The 17,195-nt window shown below is 49.6% G+C and overlaps 4 protein-coding genes across 5 annotated transcripts; 3 read left to right on the forward strand and 1 right to left on the reverse strand.

The window, feature by feature from the left end:
• The first annotated feature begins 199 nt into the window (after positions 1–199).
• Positions 200–1,601, forward strand: LOC112903807 (ethylene-responsive transcription factor ERF105-like). Its single transcript, XM_025973009.1, has one exon. It carries the CDS (start codon positions 326–328, stop codon positions 1,277–1,279), a length of 954 nt encoding a protein of 317 aa, XP_025828794.1. The 5' UTR covers positions 200–325; the 3' UTR covers positions 1,280–1,601.
• A 5,894-nt stretch (positions 1,602–7,495) lies between these two features.
• LOC112878929 (3-isopropylmalate dehydratase small subunit 3-like) lies at positions 7,496–10,669 on the reverse strand. Its single transcript, XM_025943199.1, has 2 exons — positions 9,812–10,669; positions 7,496–7,770 (listed from the first exon to the last, which is right to left on the reverse strand). Exon 1 carries the CDS (start codon positions 10,581–10,583, stop codon positions 9,819–9,821), a length of 765 nt encoding a protein of 254 aa, XP_025798984.1. The 5' UTR covers positions 10,584–10,669; the 3' UTR covers positions 7,496–7,770; positions 9,812–9,818.
• A 955-nt stretch (positions 10,670–11,624) lies between these two features.
• On the forward strand, positions 11,625–13,913 carry LOC112886755 (nudix hydrolase 8-like). Of its 2 annotated transcripts, none has more exons than XM_025952741.1 (9): positions 11,625–11,834; positions 11,921–12,174; positions 12,276–12,341; positions 12,486–12,623; positions 12,747–12,824; positions 12,919–12,969; positions 13,070–13,125; positions 13,287–13,395; positions 13,495–13,913. In XM_025952741.1, the coding sequence occupies exons 1-9, from the start codon at positions 11,708–11,710 to the stop codon at positions 13,708–13,710; spliced, it is 1,095 nt and encodes a 364-aa protein (XP_025808526.1). In that variant the 5' UTR covers positions 11,625–11,707; the 3' UTR covers positions 13,711–13,913. The 2 variants fall into 2 exon arrangements, with proteins under 2 accessions (XP_025808526.1, XP_025808535.1); XM_025952750.1 differs by having other exon boundaries at positions 11,626–11,834; positions 13,091–13,125.
• A 514-nt stretch (positions 13,914–14,427) lies between these two features.
• LOC112886784 (deSI-like protein At4g17486) lies at positions 14,428–16,723 on the forward strand. Its single transcript, XM_025952776.1, has 4 exons — positions 14,428–14,578; positions 15,180–15,467; positions 15,551–15,631; positions 16,174–16,723. Exons 1-4 carry the CDS (start codon positions 14,461–14,463, stop codon positions 16,314–16,316), a joined length of 630 nt encoding a protein of 209 aa, XP_025808561.1. The 5' UTR covers positions 14,428–14,460; the 3' UTR covers positions 16,317–16,723.
• The last annotated feature ends 472 nt before the right edge of the window (positions 16,724–17,195 follow it).

The following is a 17,195-nucleotide window of genomic DNA, read 5'->3' on the forward strand; positions in this document are numbered from 1 at the left end:
TCCACGAGATTAAGCATGCACCCCCCGACTCAAAAGCGGTCCATGCATCTCGTCAATAAATTATGGAGTCCGTAATATTCCTACTCATTCCGATCTCCTTCCACTACAAAACTCGGAAATCAGAGAGGAAATTTTTTTTCTCCTCCTCGCCTATAAGTACGCGAGCAGCCAGCCCCCCCAGCTCACCTCGCCTCCCTCATCGCAGTCTGCAGTCGCGCACGCATCCAAACTCCCGAGTCCTCTGTCTCTCGCGGCCTCCGCTTCATCCTTCAGCTCACCACGCCGCCCCGCGAGCTAGCACGTCGTCCCAGCCAAACCCGAACCCATGGACTTCAGCGGCGAGATCGACGACTTCAACATGCAGTTCATCCGCGAGCAGCTTCTCGGCGGCGAGGCCTGCCTCCCCGTCGTTAATGTTCCTGGCGCCGCGGCGTACTCTGCGCCATCGGTTCACCCCGCCGCGCAGGCGGCGTTCCAGCACCCCGCGGCGTTCGTGCCGCAGCCGCAGCACCTGCATCAGGCCGCGTACGTCGACTTGACAAACGAGTACGCGGACGCCGCCGCGGCCGTCGCCGAGGCGGCCTTCCGGGCGGAGCCGGTGATGATTCGGTTCGGGGGCGAGCCTTCGCCGGTGTCCGACCCCGGCCGGAGGCCGCTGCTCACGATCTCCCTGCCCCCGACCTCGCACGCCTGGGGACCCGCGGCGGCGGCCATGGACGCGAACGACTTCCGCAAGTACCGCGGCGTGCGGCAGCGGCCGTGGGGCAAGTTCGCGGCGGAGATCCGCGACCCCAAGAAGCGCGGCTCCCGCGTGTGGCTCGGCACCTACGACACCGCCATCGAGGCCGCGCGCGCGTACGACCGCGCCGCGTTCCGCATGCGCGGCGCCAAGGCCATCCTCAACTTCCCCAACGAGGTCGGCTCCCGCGGGGCCGACTTCCTCGCGCCCCCGCCCCCGCCGCCGCAGTCGTCCCAGCAGAACAAGCGGAAGCTGGCGCACGACGCCGCCGAGGCCGAGCCAGCAGCCAAGTCCGTCAAGGCCGAGGCGTTCGGGTCCCCGGCGTCGTCCCTCACATCCTCTTTATCCCCCGCGACAACCACGGCCTCGACGGTGACGGCGACGTCCTCGCCGTCGTCGGAGGCCGGAGCGACCGAGATGTTCCCGTTCTCGATGACGCCGTCGAGCTGGACGTGGGAGCAGCTGGAGGGCTTTTTCGGCAGCCTGTCGCCGCTCTCGCCGCACCCGCAGCTGGGCTTCCCGGAGGTCACCGTTAATTAAGTGTCGGCCGCTTAAGCGTATGATTAGCTGTAAAGGCGTTAATAATTATTAGCGGTTTTTAGTTATGGACGGCCTTGGCTTTGGACTCATCTCGAGGATTTGGCGTAGCTTGGAGCTGCGTGTGTGTGTGTGCGTGTGTGTGTGTGTACAGAATGAAGGGGAGAGGTGATAGAATATTAGTGAAATGTGGGTCGGTGAACTGCAAGATCGACATAGATCAATAGAAAATAGATGTGGAAATAATATCAGGAGTGATAGAACGAGGGGTTTGATGTGATTTGTACATTAAGTAAAGAAGAGTGTACTGCCTGCTTTTATTTAACACTTAAGTGTACACATGTAGGAGTAAATCATATCGCCAATTCGTCATGTAAGGTCCTGTTTACCCTGTAAACGTAAAAAATCTGTAAACGCAAAATTTTTAAAAAAATCTTGCTAATTTGAAGTACTAAATGAAGTCTATTTACAAAACTTTTTGTATGGATGGGCTGTAAATCGCGAGACGAATCTAATGAACCTACTTAATCCATGATTTGCAACAGTGATGCTACAGTAACCATCCGCTAATTATTGCTTAATCATGGATTAATTAGCATCATTAGATTCGTCTCGCGATTTACAACCCATCCATGCAAAAAGTTTTATAAATAGACTTCATTTAATACTTCAAATTGGTAAGATTTCTTTGCGCAAATTTTTTTTACGTTTACACGTCAGGAACTAAACAGGGCCTAAATCTATGTTGCTTTTGCCTCTTTTCTGGTGCCATAGATTCGATCAGGACGTGGGTGGATGTAGGAGGCACACGTACCTATGAATTTGTGCCTACTGATATTTTCAATGAAAATAAGCGTGAAAGTATTCAAGAATTGGGGTTTAGGGGATTCAAATTTCGTATGGCGTGCTACTAGGCGCCAGGAGTCTGGTCAAGTCTGGAAACTTTTTAATACCATTGAAAGTTCATAGATGTGCAGAAACTTTGATAAAAATCCAACAAAAGTACCGTAGGGATTTTGCTGTTGCAAAAGGATGAGAAGTCTTGCGTGAAAAATGCAAAACATGTGAGCATCATCCGAAATGATGATCAGAGCGACCATTTTAAGCCTTCTAAATGTTCCACAAAGGACAAAGACTCTTGCATTAGCTAGCAGTACTATACTAGTACAACATAAGGAAAAAAAATGATGGTACCCAGCTAATTAATTCGGCTTAATTATGTACCAGGGCAATTTCTTTTCTCAAATCAACCGTACTAGACTACTAGGCTGCGTAGACTTTTGATACTCCGATGTGCGTGCATCATGCATGGACGTCAATCGTCAACCGTTGCAAGCATTGCGTACGTGGTGTGATCAAAACAGAATCCAAAGGTGGCAGGCACAAGAATTGTGCAGTACGAGAGTTTACCGCCACATGGCTACTCGCCGTCAGTTCCTTGCGCGTGCTGGGCGCCATCCACATTGGGAGTTACGTTATGGATCAGACTGACCAGCAGTGCTGCTACTGTTTAAGGAAGATGGCATGAAGCTGCATGCGACTAATAGCATTTTCTTTAACGAACTGCATGCAAAAAAAAAAAGGTCAGGCACTAGTAGACGATGATAGATTATCAGTAGCTCCCTACATGTATTTGAATCAATGACGAACATGCCAAGAATCTTGCCTCGCCTCCGCGCGTGATTCGCCGCATGCATGTGTTTAGCAAGCTCAAATCTATTCCGAAGAAATGATCAAGGCGAGGCAGCTAGGGCGTGTACCTCGATCGGACGGTTGATTTGAACAATCTGCGTTCAACGGAGAGGAATGCATGGCTTCCCGCTTGTGACTCTAGCTCGTCGAGGAGGCCGATGGATGCAGTCCAAGAAATGACGCGAGCAGTGTCAGAGTCAGACCGTTGAGATGGCGAGAAGTCTAACTAACCTGATGGAGAGCTAGCTAGCAGTGGTCAATCTACTCATTATCTTGTCAAAATCAAAACGGAAGATCTTTCAGTTAGTTCATGCCAGCGGTTTATGGAGTGCGCAAGAACACCATGTAGAATTTTTCAATGTCAAACTCAGAATCTGTTACAAAAATGAAAACATAAGCTTTGCCGTGAATGGCAAGTTCACTTTGAACAGTGGACGTGTCAGATATCTTCCCTAAACTCCACTAGTACATGTCAGTGCTACTGCTACACATATAAAATGGCAAATTGGCTCTAAATATCATGGAGCGCAGCCAAACAGGCTCCCCAAAGTTACCCTACAATTGCTACATCCCTGTCATGGACGAGGGAAATTCCATTCAATTCCACGAAAGAAAGCTGTATAGATGCTACGTCTTTTAGAGCATCTGCAAAACAAGCGGGCGTAAGATTCACGTCCAAAGAGCAAAGATACGCCCTACTCCTCCCACCAGCAGGTGAGTAGGATGCAGGAGAAGAGAAAGCGCCAGGGCCTTTCGCCCTTTCGTGGCAAAATCGACGTAAAAAGCCGCAAAAACTTACTCGGGTTTACGAGAAAGCGCAAGCGGCGTCAATGGGGGAGGAAATTTGGCATCCCGAGGTCAGCCGGCCGGCCGGTCGCGGGTCAAGCCGCCCTTCGTTATCGTTGGCCGTGGCCTACAGGGCTAGCAGCTACGACGCGCGGCGGCAGCGGGCCGACGGCACCGGCGTCCGGTCCGGTCCCAGAGCTCCTCCAGGGTAGCAGCACCGAGGCTGGCGCTGTCGCAGTTAGTTAAAGGGCCACACCACATCGCCGGAGAGCAGCGTTGGTTGGCAAGGGCGAAGGGCCTAGGGTAGCAGGGCGGTTTCATACGGCCTTTTTGACAGGCTATTTTAATCTTCAAAATCATACTAGTAGTTAGCAATTAGTATATTGATCTTTGAGAGCAGAAAAGATGGAACGAGTACACGGTCATTGGGTCAGAACCACTCATGGATTGGTGGGTTCAAAGTAAAACTGAATGCCGCAGTTGGTTCATCGCGCTGCAAGCCTGCAACTTGAATCCACTGAAGATTGTACTTGTGCTGTACTGTACATGTTTCCGCGTCAGACAACTCGTAGCAGGTTCAGAATTCACCGGGCTCCGATCCCTTTTGTGACCCCGATTCGGACAGGTCAGCTCAATCATGTCCAGCAGGACTTCAGCTCGCTGTCCAGCAGTTAGTATGATTTGATCGAAGCAAAAGTCAACCTCCGCTGCGCCGCGCCATACAGGTGGAGGGCCCAGGAACGGATCAATTAACGAAGTACGATCCACCCCAGCCTCAATTTGGCAGCCATCTTTCTCCATTTCAGTTGGACATCTTATGCGATCTGCAGCTGCAAAAAACCGGCGGCCTGTTCGTCCGGGTCAAAACCGACAAGGAGGTCGGGGAGGTAGCTGCTAACCGCTACTAGCTCGCAACACAATCAATGCGGCCTGCATTCCAATTTCCTTATCCTAGCAGGCTCCTCTTTCTGTGTGCAAGCCGCAAGAAAGTCAGAGATCTTGTTGGGCACTCCTGCACACGGTTGGCTGGCAGGCGAAGGCCGGAGCCGCGGCACAGGGCGACGACGATCGATCGATTGGGACAGCAGAGTTAATGAGCCCGAAAATAATGTTAGGGTTCTACTTTGATGATGCTTCGTGCTAACCCCTTTTGGAGTTGTTTGTCTTGGGCGATTAACTGTGTTTTCACGAATGATTCAAGGGCTGACTTTCTGGTGCCGGAGATGATCGTCGTGGACGCGGTCGCCTGTCGAAGTGTCGGGTCGGGGTGTAAACGGCCGACGACCTCTGTCCGCGGTCCGTACACAGTGCCCGGCTGACTAGTGAGGCTCTGACTTGAGCACTTCTGCAGACATGAGACATGTGTCTCTTTCGACGTGGACGAGACCGTGCTTGCGTGGTTGGCAGCTTGGTCGAGCTGCAGGTTACGCATCTGTAACATCCTGCCCATGCTATTTGTTACGTCAATAACCGCGAGACAGAATGCAGAGAAACTCAAGCTGGGAAAAATGTTTCGACTTGGTATAGTATCGTTCATATTTGATTAAAAATCGATCTGAATCAGCCGTTCATGTTTGATTTCCATACGGGTATACACAGCTTTTTGTTAGGTACTCCGTATCATGGTTCATGGATCCTTTATAAAAAAAATTCATAGATCATATGCTTACTATTTGATTTGCAGCTTTGGAATTTGCAACTCAGAGAATTTTAGCAAATCCTGCCGAATTTATGATGTGGGGTTCAGAAACTCTGTCTCTCTCAGGCCACCAGTTATACATACGTGTTCCATTGTGTTTCGAAATCCTAAAGAAAAAAAAATGATATACCGCCTGTCTTACTTGCTCCTCTGGATGCGACTCAAGGAAATTCCTGTTCAAGTATCCTTTTTAGCAAATCCTGCAGAATTTATTGCGTGGGGTTCAGAAACTGCCAGGCCACCAGTAGTTCTGCAGAAATTCTAAAAAGCGAACGCCAGGTGCTCCACGAGCCATACGTTCAGCCAGCCTGCAGAGGGCTGCATGAGGTTCCGTGACAGGATCAGCACCGATCCCCAACAACAACGTTGACGCGTGCCCTCCGCCATCAATCCCTCGCGAAAGTCAGCCGCTCCGAAGCTCCAAAGTCTTCAGCAGGTAGAACGAACAGCGACGGCCGACGGATCACGGATGGAGGAGCACGAGACGCGGCAGTGAGTGAGCTGAGCTCGATCCGTTGATGCGGATCGCGGAGCAGGAGGACCATCGATCTGTCCGCAAGTCACCAAGCGTCGATCAGTCGTTGTCCGCCGACGAGCGCGGGAGCAGCGCACAGTGCTGCAGCGAGCTTGCGAGCCCATTAATGGCGAGCATGTAGTATGCTGTATGCAGTAGGAGTAATGGAGTATATCCTTGGAGGTCAACCCCCTACACACCGCCCCCTCTCGATCGCTAGGCCAGGCCGGCTCCGCTCCCGCGTTTCGCTCGGCTCTTGTGGTCCTGCGATCCCGGCAACCTGGCCGGCCGGCGGCGAAGCCGGTGGTTCACACGGGCACGGTGGCCTTGCTGCCCGTGCGAGACCATTAAAACGAGCCGTCTGTCTCGCCGGGGTCGCTGTAGTAACCGCCGCTCCGTTGCCGCCGGGGCACGCACAGCCAGAGACAGAGCTGGAGCCGCGCGGGGTCAGCTGCTGCCTGCTGTTCCACCACGCGCCGCGCGACTCGTTTTCGTCATGGGGCAATGCGGCGCGGGGCGGGGCGGCGCCGGAGCCACACGAGGGGGGGGGTACACGCGTCGACCGGGGCCCGCGGGTAAAGTGCACGGGGTGGGGGACGGACGCCACAGGGTGGCTAGCGGCCACGCAGGACGCACGCCACGTGACGCAGGGGCTGTCTGTTAGTCGATCGCGCGGGTGTCTGTCCTTGCGCTTCCGCCGGTTCACGGCCGGGTCCGTGTCAGCGCGCTGGAACGTCGGGCGCCGCCGCTACGAGGCGGTACGTGCCCGCTGCCCGGGGAAATCCGATCCGCAGGTACTACATCCACACTGGGCGGCTTCTGGCTGCTAGGGCGTGGGCGTTGCTGGCTGGTGCGTGACACTTTTTCAGCGGGATGACGTGCAGCCCAAATGCTCAGTGAGACGTGTGTAGCTGTGATAGTCGCATGAAAGCTGTGTTGTCAAAAGATGGGTCTTGGATATCTAGGCCACAAGGTTTGTGATCGTACCGAGGGTACATGTTAACACTGAGCCAGCAGACTTTACTACTGGAATTGGATTCCAGTGGAAGTTCATGTTCAGCTTATGCCTGAGCCGATATGATCAGATGAAACCAACCAACCGTTTTACAAAAGTAGTAGTATACTAGCATGATGCAAGGGAGCCGGATGTTAACAGGGGATGCAGCAGAGTCTGTAAAAGGCTCAAAGCACTAAATTGCAGGGCCTCCCTGTTGGCCCAAATTTAGTGCACGAAGCCGGCCTTCTCCACTTCCAATTATCCATGGGCTACGGGCTTCGCTAAAATGTTGGGCTTGAGGCAAGACAGCCAGAACACTGGGTCTCGCTTCCTCGACAGAAAAAAAGGGTTATGAATTGATACATCATCGTTTTCGTAAATCTGCTCTATTCTTCCATATATGCGTGTTTTCATTCGGAAATTAATCTCTTTCGCCATCGATAAAAAAGTAACCAAGTGGATGTCGAATACATTTCTTGCTTATTAGAAAGCCAAAATATAAGCTGACAATTAGAAAGCCAAAATATAAACTGACAACAAAGCTGTTATGCAATCAGATTAGCACAGTAGCAGGTACAATTGTACAGAGAATAGTACATAAGAGACCGAACGGATTGATTCAGCATAGCCTGATAGCCCAATACGATGTGTCGCTGTGACTTATTTTAAAACACCGTCCCCAGTACAAATCAATGCTAAAGTAACAGTACACAAGCTGGACAAAAGCAAGTAGAGGTTGGTCCTTATTCCAGTTTTACATACTGTATGCAAAGGCCTCGACTAATTTGACAGCAGATGAAATTCACCTGAAAAAAAATCAAACGTGAATATTATGAGAGATGTTGATGAAAAAGAAATAGGGTTGACGGTGATGTTACATAGGTTCCAACTCCGTCAAAACGAAAATGAATACCATTTATGAATTCGGCTAAGTTAGCTCATTTCTTCCAATTGCCAATTCAATCCTTCTTAAGGTAAAGGGAAATGGGGAAAAGGGGCGAAAATGACTACTAGCTAAAGAAGGTACAACAAAATCGGCAGCTAGGTGGTTGTGTCAGATTTTTGGAATTTGATCTACAATTTTATGATTTTTAAAGTTATGCTCAGGCCAATTCTAGTTGATTTTATCAGAACAATGGATCAAGGCTGTTTCAATCTTTTCACAGCAGGTAAAAAAATATCAGCGGATCATCCATTTTGAGTGCAGATAGGAACAAGAAATTGGAGAAAAAATCACAGTAAGCACGGACAAAATGTATTTGTGGAACAGGTGGCCTGTCACCAGCTACCACCAATATGAATGCCAGATGAAAATTGAGGTGAAATCGAAACATGAACCATCCTTATGATTTGGTGGGCATGGCGCTAAACTGTCGCTTAGTGCATTGCTTGGTCACAGTAAATGGAGACTTGGTGCACTTGGAGCCAAGCCGTAATGCCTCCTGGCGAGGGAGGAACCATGATGTGGACTAAGAGAAAGGCAAGCAGCGACTGTTCCTAGTCATAAGGTAGTGATTATTTAGGACAGTGATGATCTAGGACCAGAAGATGAGGAGCAAACCTATGATGCTTTAGGATGAGTTTGTCATCTAGCAGCACATGAAGCAAAATTTAGAGCTTAGAAGATCCAAAAACGACTAGGGAAACACTGCCATGGCAGGCTTCTGGCCTTCTGGTATGCATGCTTTGCTTGTCAAGTTTAACAAGATGTCATGGGACTTCAGACTCAATAGGAGATGCAGGCAAATCTCAGGGGTATTGATCATTTGATAAACTTACGGGAGATACTTCACATAATTCGTGTATAGGATTATCTTAGATGCATTCTGGGAAAAACAAAGATAAAGAGGGAAAATAATCAAGTTCCAACATTCCAGGCTGTGTACTGAAAATATGAAAAGTTCTGCAAAGCCAAAGGCATCCAAGAAACTTAATCATCAGGTCATATTAGTATCAGGTTAGAGTTTTCAACACTGCTATTTGCTAACAAGAAATAATGTTTAGGAGCAGTAAGCTGGCTCATCCAATAACCACCTTATTATGAGTAATCACAAATCTAAAATAACCACCTAGTCACGAATCAGCTGCTTTGATGTTCGAACTTTCAACAGTCTGAAAGTAAAAGTTGATTAACCAATAAGCTATTCAAAGAGCAACGTGTACCTAAAGTACAGGTTTCGCGATTTCCTACACTAGATTACAATTTACTATAGTTACTGAACCCATTTGGTGCTGAAGCCTGATCTAGCCTTATATTAAATTTTTCTTATGCATATTTGATGTCCAAAGGTATGTCTAAGGCATATTGCAGCCACTAGAGAAGTAAGGATACCTGATTGTGATAGGCCATATAACTACTGTACTACAAAATAGATTACTTATGAAGTTATGAGCAACATCTGTCGGAGTTAACCAAGGGCCCCTAGTCCCGAGAGTATGATTGAAATATACTAGAGTTGGAAACAGAAGAGAAACTGTACTACAAAATAGATTACTATGAGCAATCATTTTTTAACCATGGACCCTAGAGTATGACTGCAATATCCTAGAGTTGGAAACACAAGCAAAACTATCAAACCCAGCTGCCTAATACAAGCTCTATCAGTTTGCAGAACGCACTCAAATGCAACACATTTCAGGATAACACCTAAGCTATAAGGTTATAATCAGAGTGGAAAAGAAAAGGTGTCAGCGTAAACAGGAAAGGACATCCAAGCGTTTACTCCTTTTATCTCTAACAATAATAGCCATACAGGCATACATTCGCACAAGGATCAATCAAGCATAGAACAACACATATTGAAAAAGCTATGCAGTGGAACTAAACATGAGTCCCAATTATCTCACCTGTCCCTCATGCTGCGGCTTTCGACGCAATCATTCCAGTCTTCCGGGCATACGCAAAGATCCCTCCAGCCTCAATGACCGGTCCGGCATCGCCAATAGGTTTCAGCTTGTACTCCTTGCTGGATGTGTGGTTAATAAAGACGGAATTGCCAAGGTCCACGGTGACCACATCCCCAGTCTTACACTCCTTCCAGGCTCCGGCGTCGGTGAGCTCCAGAGGGTAGACCTCTCCCGTGGCCACGGAGTTGCGGAAGAAGATGCGCGCGTAGCTCTCCGCCACGACGGCGCGCGCGCCGGCGGCCCCGAGCGCGACGGGCGCGTGCTCGCGGGAGGAGCCGCACCCGAAGTTGGCCCCGCCGATGATGACGGCGTAGCGGGAGGACTCCTCACCCGGGGCGACGAAGGGCGTCGGGTAGGCCGCGGAGGGGAGCCCCGCGAAGGCGAAGGAGCCGAGCTTGCGGTACTCGTCGGGCTTGGACGGCACCAGCGTGAGGTGCTCCGCGGGGATGATCTGGTCGGTGTCGATGTTGTCGCCCACCACGAATGCCTCGCCGTGGAAGACGGCCGACGACGGGGAGCTGCCGCCCGACGCGGCCGCGGCCGCAGCCGCCTTGGGGGTGAGGGGCCCAGCGCGGCGGCATTTCAGGGCGGGGTGGCGGCGAGGGGTGACCTGGGTGCGCCGGAGGAGCGCGCTGGTAGGCGCTGGCCTGGGGGCTAGCACCGCCGTTGACGCCCCCGCCGCCGTCGCCACCGCCGTTGGAGCCGCCGCCATGATGGTTTCGGCTTGGACGCTTGGTTGTTGTCGTTTGGTTGGGGATTGGAATCGGGGTGGGTTTAGGGCAAGAGCTGAAACGGGTCGAATGCGCTATCCACCGGCTTACGCGACTGATGGCCCATTATAACACCAGATCGAGTCGAGTGATTTCGTAGGCGCCACGAAACTGGGCCACGTAGGCCCATTAGAGTTTCGTAAACGCCACGAAACTGAGGCGTCGGTCCACCAGAAGAGAACTTCCTTGTTGATTGGGCTGTTGGGCCGCACTTGGGTTCCTCTTCCCAGCCTCCCCCAGGCTAATTTGTTCTTGGCTGCTTTCCTTTTTTTTTTTGCAACTTTCTCGCTCTCTCCATCGAACGAAACGCACAAGCAGATAAAAATAAAACTGATCAAATCAAATCAAATATTATATGCGGGAATAAATTTGAGTTCCTGTGGTTCCATTTCATCACGCATGACGACACAATCGTCATTTCTTAAGCTGGAGTTCACGAGAAGAAAGCCTCAGCCTGCTGGATTGGATACAAGTGGATGTACTGAACTGAGCTGAGTAGCTGACCCGAGCGTCGCTCCCTGCCTATGATCCTCTCAACGCGCACCGCCATTATCCGCGAGCTAGCTTTTGTCTTCGGATAAGCCTGTGCTCTGATTCTTGCTCGTCGGCACTACCAAGAAATAGTCTTCCACGACACTAACTCATCGGTTAATTAGCTCATGCTTAGAGAGTAAAAGTTCTTGGAACATGCGGCTCTCAATGCAAGCTGCCGCCATTGCCTGTGCAGTGACGAAAGCTATCACGCTACTAGCAGCTAGGAAAGGTGTACGGCCCCATTGCTTGCTCCGAAACGCGACGTCTCCCACGCGGCTGGCACGTAGCAGCCTGCTATCCTTCTTGTGACTCTGTGAGAGTGACGTGGACTCCACATGATGTTTCTCCGAGATAAAGCTTTCGTACGTGCGGTGGGACGGAGCATTTGTGTGGTCGCGGGTCGCCTCCTGAATCTCGTACCAACTAGTCCAGCCCACCAGATCGATCGGAGCACGCGGCAGTTAGCGGACACTAGGCCGATAGCACGTCTGGCACTCTGTCAGGGACTCGCTCTCGCATTTGAGTGGGATCGATGGAGGGCAACCTGCTTGTCGACCCGGCCGCGGCGAGCCGGCGCGCCACCACGGCGGCGCGCTGCCACCGCGTGGCAGGCCGGAGCGGTGCGAGGTTCTTGAGCTGCCCTTGCTCTGCTTCCAGAGGTATGCTATAGCACTTTCTTCTTCTTCACGATCTGCTCGTCATCCTGGCTCGCGTTGTTATTGGTAACTCGCACTGTTGAATTCAGATGAGCCGGCGACGAGGGCCTGGGCGTCCTATTCCTCCGCCGGTAACATGCCCAGGGCGGTGAAGTCGGCGTCACGCGTGAACGGGTGGAACGGAAATGGCCACGGGTGGACGCCGGCGAGGGAGGAGAGCTGCGTCCTGGATGCCATGGAGGACGAGTACGGCGGAATGGTCGTCGACGCCGACCGCCTGCCGTCCGACACGGGCGGGTTCGCGGGGTCCCTGGCGGCGTCGCTCTCCTGCTGGAAGTCGGCGGTGCGTCGCCACGGCCGAACGTGTTCTTCTTTTCGAGCGCCAGATTGCCACGCAAAAATTGACCTGTGTCAGCTGCTGATGACAGTAACTTCTCGTTACAGGGCAAGAAGGGGGTGTGGCTGAAATTACCGCTGGACCGCTCCGAGTTCATTCCACTAGCAGTAAAAGTACGATGAACTAAATCAAACTGTAAAAGCAATTAGCTGGTCTGCATTACGTTTGTTGGTCTGAATCATGATGCATTTTGATCACAAAAAAGTGCCTGTCAGTTACTAGTACCAGTCATGTGATGTTACTTCAGCTGGGTGCAGGCAGGCTTCAGGTACCACCACGCAGAGGAGAAGTATCTGATGCTAACGTACTGGATCCCTGACGAGCCCTGCTTGCTCCCGGCGAATGCCTCTCACCAGGTTGGAGTTGGGGGCTTCGTGATCAACGACAAAATGGAGGTGAGCCTCTCATGTGCTAGTGCATTTTCCATCGATGAGTGAGTGGCAGTGGAAAGGATTGTGATGTGTTTGTACTTTGTATGTGATTCTGATGGATTTTTTTTTTCTTGAGCACTCGTCAAGGTTCTTGTGGTGCAAGAGAAGTATTCTGCTTCAACGTCGCTTGGTGCTTGGAAACTGCCAACGGGATTCATCCACGCGGTAAAGATTCAGACAATCAGACGGGTACCTGGCATGATATGAGCTCTACTTGCGATGTCCCGTTACTGAAGAACGTTTGGTTGCTTTGTGGCAGTCGGAGGAGATTTTTACAGGAGCTGTCAGAGAGGTCAAGGAGGAGACTGGAGTAAGAAATGGATTGTTCTGTTACTGTTGGAGTAAAAGATTGTTCTGATATTTGTTCTTCACTTGGTTTACACTTTTTATGGAATTAATCATGAATATAGTTCCTTCGATGCATTATGCAGATTGACACTGAATTTATGGAACTGATTGCTTTCAGGTAAGGGTTCTGCTCATGCTCACTGTATTAGTCAGCTTAGACGTCTTAAATTATAGGATTTGTTATGCACTTGCACTGCTCAGTAGAACATTTCTGCAGATGCAGCCATCCAGAGTTTCAGAACACCTTATTTGATTATTGCTGGTCTGAAATTGTGGCAGGCATGCGCATAACGTGGCGTTCCAAAAGTCGGACCTGTTCTTCATCTGCCTGCTGAGACCACTAACCAACGAAATCAAGATCGACGAAACGGAAATTCAAGCAGCGAAGGTATAGATACATACAAAACGCTTGCTCAGCGTTGCCTCGCCAAGCAAGCGGGCATATCTTTTGTGATTTTTCTGAAGAGAACATACATATGGTTTGCAGTGGATGCCGCTCCCGGAGTTCATCGAGCAGCCGTTCATCCAGGAGGATCACATGTTCAGGAAGATCTCCGACATCTGCGTGCAGCGCCTCCGGAGGCGCTACTGCGGGCTGACGGCGCACCACGTGGTCTCCAAGTTCGACGGCGGGGCGTCCACCTTGTACTACAACGTCGCCGAGCCCGAGCGCGGAGACCTGAGCTGCGACGCCGCCGCCTGACGGATCACTGGCTGTCTGGCTGCTTCTACTTCTGTTTCTCATAGATCCATGTAGGGTGTAATCCCAATTCCCCCAAAATTTACCCGTGGGATGCTTTGGCACGAGGCGCCGTGAACTATGCCGATCGATCGCCAGCGTCGCGATCTGTAGGGTACGCATCTGTGCAGAAGATTCATCGCTTCTGTTCTCAAAAAAAAAAAAAAGATTCATCGCTGCTCACCTGTTCTAACTCGCCGCCGTCGGGTTTGCTAATGATGTTGATCTCGCGCGAAACTGGAGCCCGTCGCGCTGCCGGATCGGAGGCGGAGCACGGCCATGTCCTGCGGACGATTGGGTCGGCGCCGAGACACGCTCGCGTGCACCTGCCTCTCGTCCAACCGGCCACTGGCTTCGAGTTGTTCTTGTTCTGCGCCGCGGCCAAACTCTGAGTCCGGACCTCCTTCTGGCGACGGGAAAGTGATAGCTCTCACCAATTGTTAAGCAACAGCGTGAACAGCTTCTTCTTAAAAGAGGGAAAAAAACAGAACAGCGTGAAGATAGCGTCACATGTGAAAACCCAAATACTCATTCCTTAATTAAGCAGATCGGATCGGAAAAGGCATAGAGGGATTCTCCGTCTCCGCGCCGCGTCCTCCCGCACGGATCCGCGCTGCGGCCGAGCCCTAGCCGCTCCCCCGCCCCATTCATGGTGGGCGGGCCGTGAGATCTCTAGGGAGGGCTCGTGGGCCTCGTCGGGCAGGAGGGGAGGGGATGGGCGGCCGGACCAGCGCTGCCGCGACGCCGGTGCTGCTCAACGTGTACGACCTCACGTCCGCGAACGATTACCTCTACTGGCTCGGCTTCGGCGTCTTCCACTCTGGAATCGAAGGTTTCCATGGCGATCTATCGCATCCCCTTTCATTTTCGGTACCGATTTTGTGGTAGAATGTTGGATTAAGACGTCCTGTTATCAAATAACTAATTAACATGATGCTGATTTTAGAATATTTTTCCGTTGATGATGCTTTTTGGTCAAATTAGGTGTACGTAACAATGATCTGCGGAACAAAATGTATTGTGAGTTTGCGACTGCTGATCAATGTTGAGAGGGACAATGGGAATAGGGGATACAGATTAAAGAGCACTGTTTTGTCTTAGCAACTCAGCAACAATTTCGAGGAGAATTATGCATAACATCTATCTTAGTGGGAAAAATCCTGTTATGCTTTGCTAGTGTCATCCTTCACAGGTAGTAAAGTGTGGATTCACCAAACAATTAGCGCATCTACGTAACCTTTGATTACATGGATTGCTGCAACTGTGCTGAATGCCTGAATCAAAACTGCTGTGTTGTTTTTTGTTTATGTTTGCATTTTCGAAATCTGGATGTCATGATGTCTATTTCAGTATCTAGCTAACTTACAGAAGATTGAACTAAGCCTTTAGTGCTCTCTTTTTTCTTATTCTTTTTTCATTTGCAAAATGAGCAGTTCATGGCATGGAGTATGGATTTGGAGCCCATGACTTCCCGTCCAGTGGTGTGTTTGAGGTGGAATCAAAGACTTGCCCTGGCTTTGTCTATAGAAGAACGGTATGGCTAGGCACAACAGACATGTCTCAGGAAGAATTCCGCACGTTTATTGAAAAACTTGCAGGGAAGTATCATGGGAACACATATCATTTGGTTAATAAGAACTGCAATCATTTCACGGACGATGTTTGTCAGAACTTAACTGGGAAACCCATCCCTTCCTGGGTGAATAGGCTTGCGAGAGTAGGTTGGTATTGTTATATAATGTGTTTGTTTACTTTATTACTTGAAACTATAGGCAGCTGACTGTATTGTGTGTTGAAAATTTAGGTTCAGTTTTTGATTGTCTTCTACCGGAAAGCGTTCAAGTTTCTCCTGTGGGTCGTGTCCCAACTCGTCGTCAAAGTTCTGGTTAGTATCTACCTAAATTTTCTATTGCATTGGTTTTCTTTTTTCAGTGACTTCCAAGGTCGCCTTTCTTGCCAAATTCTATCAACCTAAGAGGATTAGCTTGTGTGGGCATGCATGATTCAACTCGGTTTATAATTTCAATGCTATGTTATGCTACTTTCATATGAAAATGCGGCACTGACTAGGATTAATTTCTCTATAGTCTTGTGCAGTATTGTGACCATTTTACCTTTTTCCTGTAAGCCTGGCTTTCTTAATTTTCATTAATTTAGTTATTATACGTGTTTGCACCCATTCATGTTTGTTCGTACTTTATTACGTGCAAATCAAAATATTCAACATGTTACATATGTCACCCTTTCATCTACAACTATAAGGGATTAATACTATTTACCTGGTAGCCCCTGTAGAATGATTACTTTTTAAGCAAACTTCAAAGAAATCAGGGAATTTTCTGACACAAAAACATAGCGGGGATTCCAAATACATCTTCCACTTTTTGTAAGGTTTTAATAGGCTTACTAACCTTGGTTTCTCATCAGACGATGATTTGCATTCAATACACTCTCCTATCATTGAGGACAGTGACAATGATGAGGACGAGGCCAAGCACCTGCTGCCAACTCCATCCAATGACATGCATTCTGTAGATGTGCCACCAAAGCTAGCGAAAGATCATCTCTGAATTGCTCCATGCTCATAGACACCTCCCATACTGTAACTACAACTCGTGTAGCTGTTGGTGCTAAAGGGATTCTCTAGACAATGGCTTGACGGGCCAGTACAGTCAAGCTCGCCATTGGTTGGTGTAGCTATACACAGATAGAGTTTAACTATACTCGCTGCTTAGCAGTTAGCACTGCCTTGCTGTCTTTGTACCGGCAGGTGACTGTCATCCATGGTAGATTGGTAGCAGCAGCATGATATTACTGTGTCATTTAGCAAAGCTGGAAATCGCAAAATGGGTTCCAGTATCTATTAGGACCGAAGGTGTAAAATATTGCCTTAGCTTAATGCTTTCTGAGCCGAGACAATCACTGTAATAAAAGTTATCACAGAACGGGGTTTATGTACATGGCTATTGAGTATTAACCTCGATTTTACTGGGCTACGTAAGCGCCTGTAATGACAGGTAGAGAACCATGTCTTTGTTGCCTGATCCCGTCGTCACATTCTGTCACAAAAGTTTGCTTGCGAGTTCTCACAGAAAAAAAAAGGAAGCTGACAAATGAAATGCCCAGAGCCATTTTTTCCCAGTTCTAAATTGGCAAGCTTGTGCAACTTAGACGAGCTGTCTTCTCCAACGTTACCCAAGATTGTTTAGCTGGGATGGACTAACGGCCGAGTGATCCATGGCAATGAATGGGACTAATCTATTTTGTACTGCAATACGGTGTTGTCGAGCCCGGTTTGTTTATTACTTATTAGCAACGTTGAATTCACCATTATATGGATATAGAAAAGAGCTCATGCTAAACTTCTACATTACTAGTGATGTCACCGATGAATCTGGGTTTTTTTTTTGCGAGGAATGAATCTGGATTCTTAAATTGTCTTGTTGCGT

Source organism: Panicum hallii, chromosome 1, assembly GCF_002211085.1.
Source record: "Panicum hallii strain FIL2 chromosome 1, PHallii_v3.1, whole genome shotgun sequence".
NCBI lineage: Eukaryota > Viridiplantae > Streptophyta > Magnoliopsida > Poales > Poaceae > Panicum > Panicum hallii.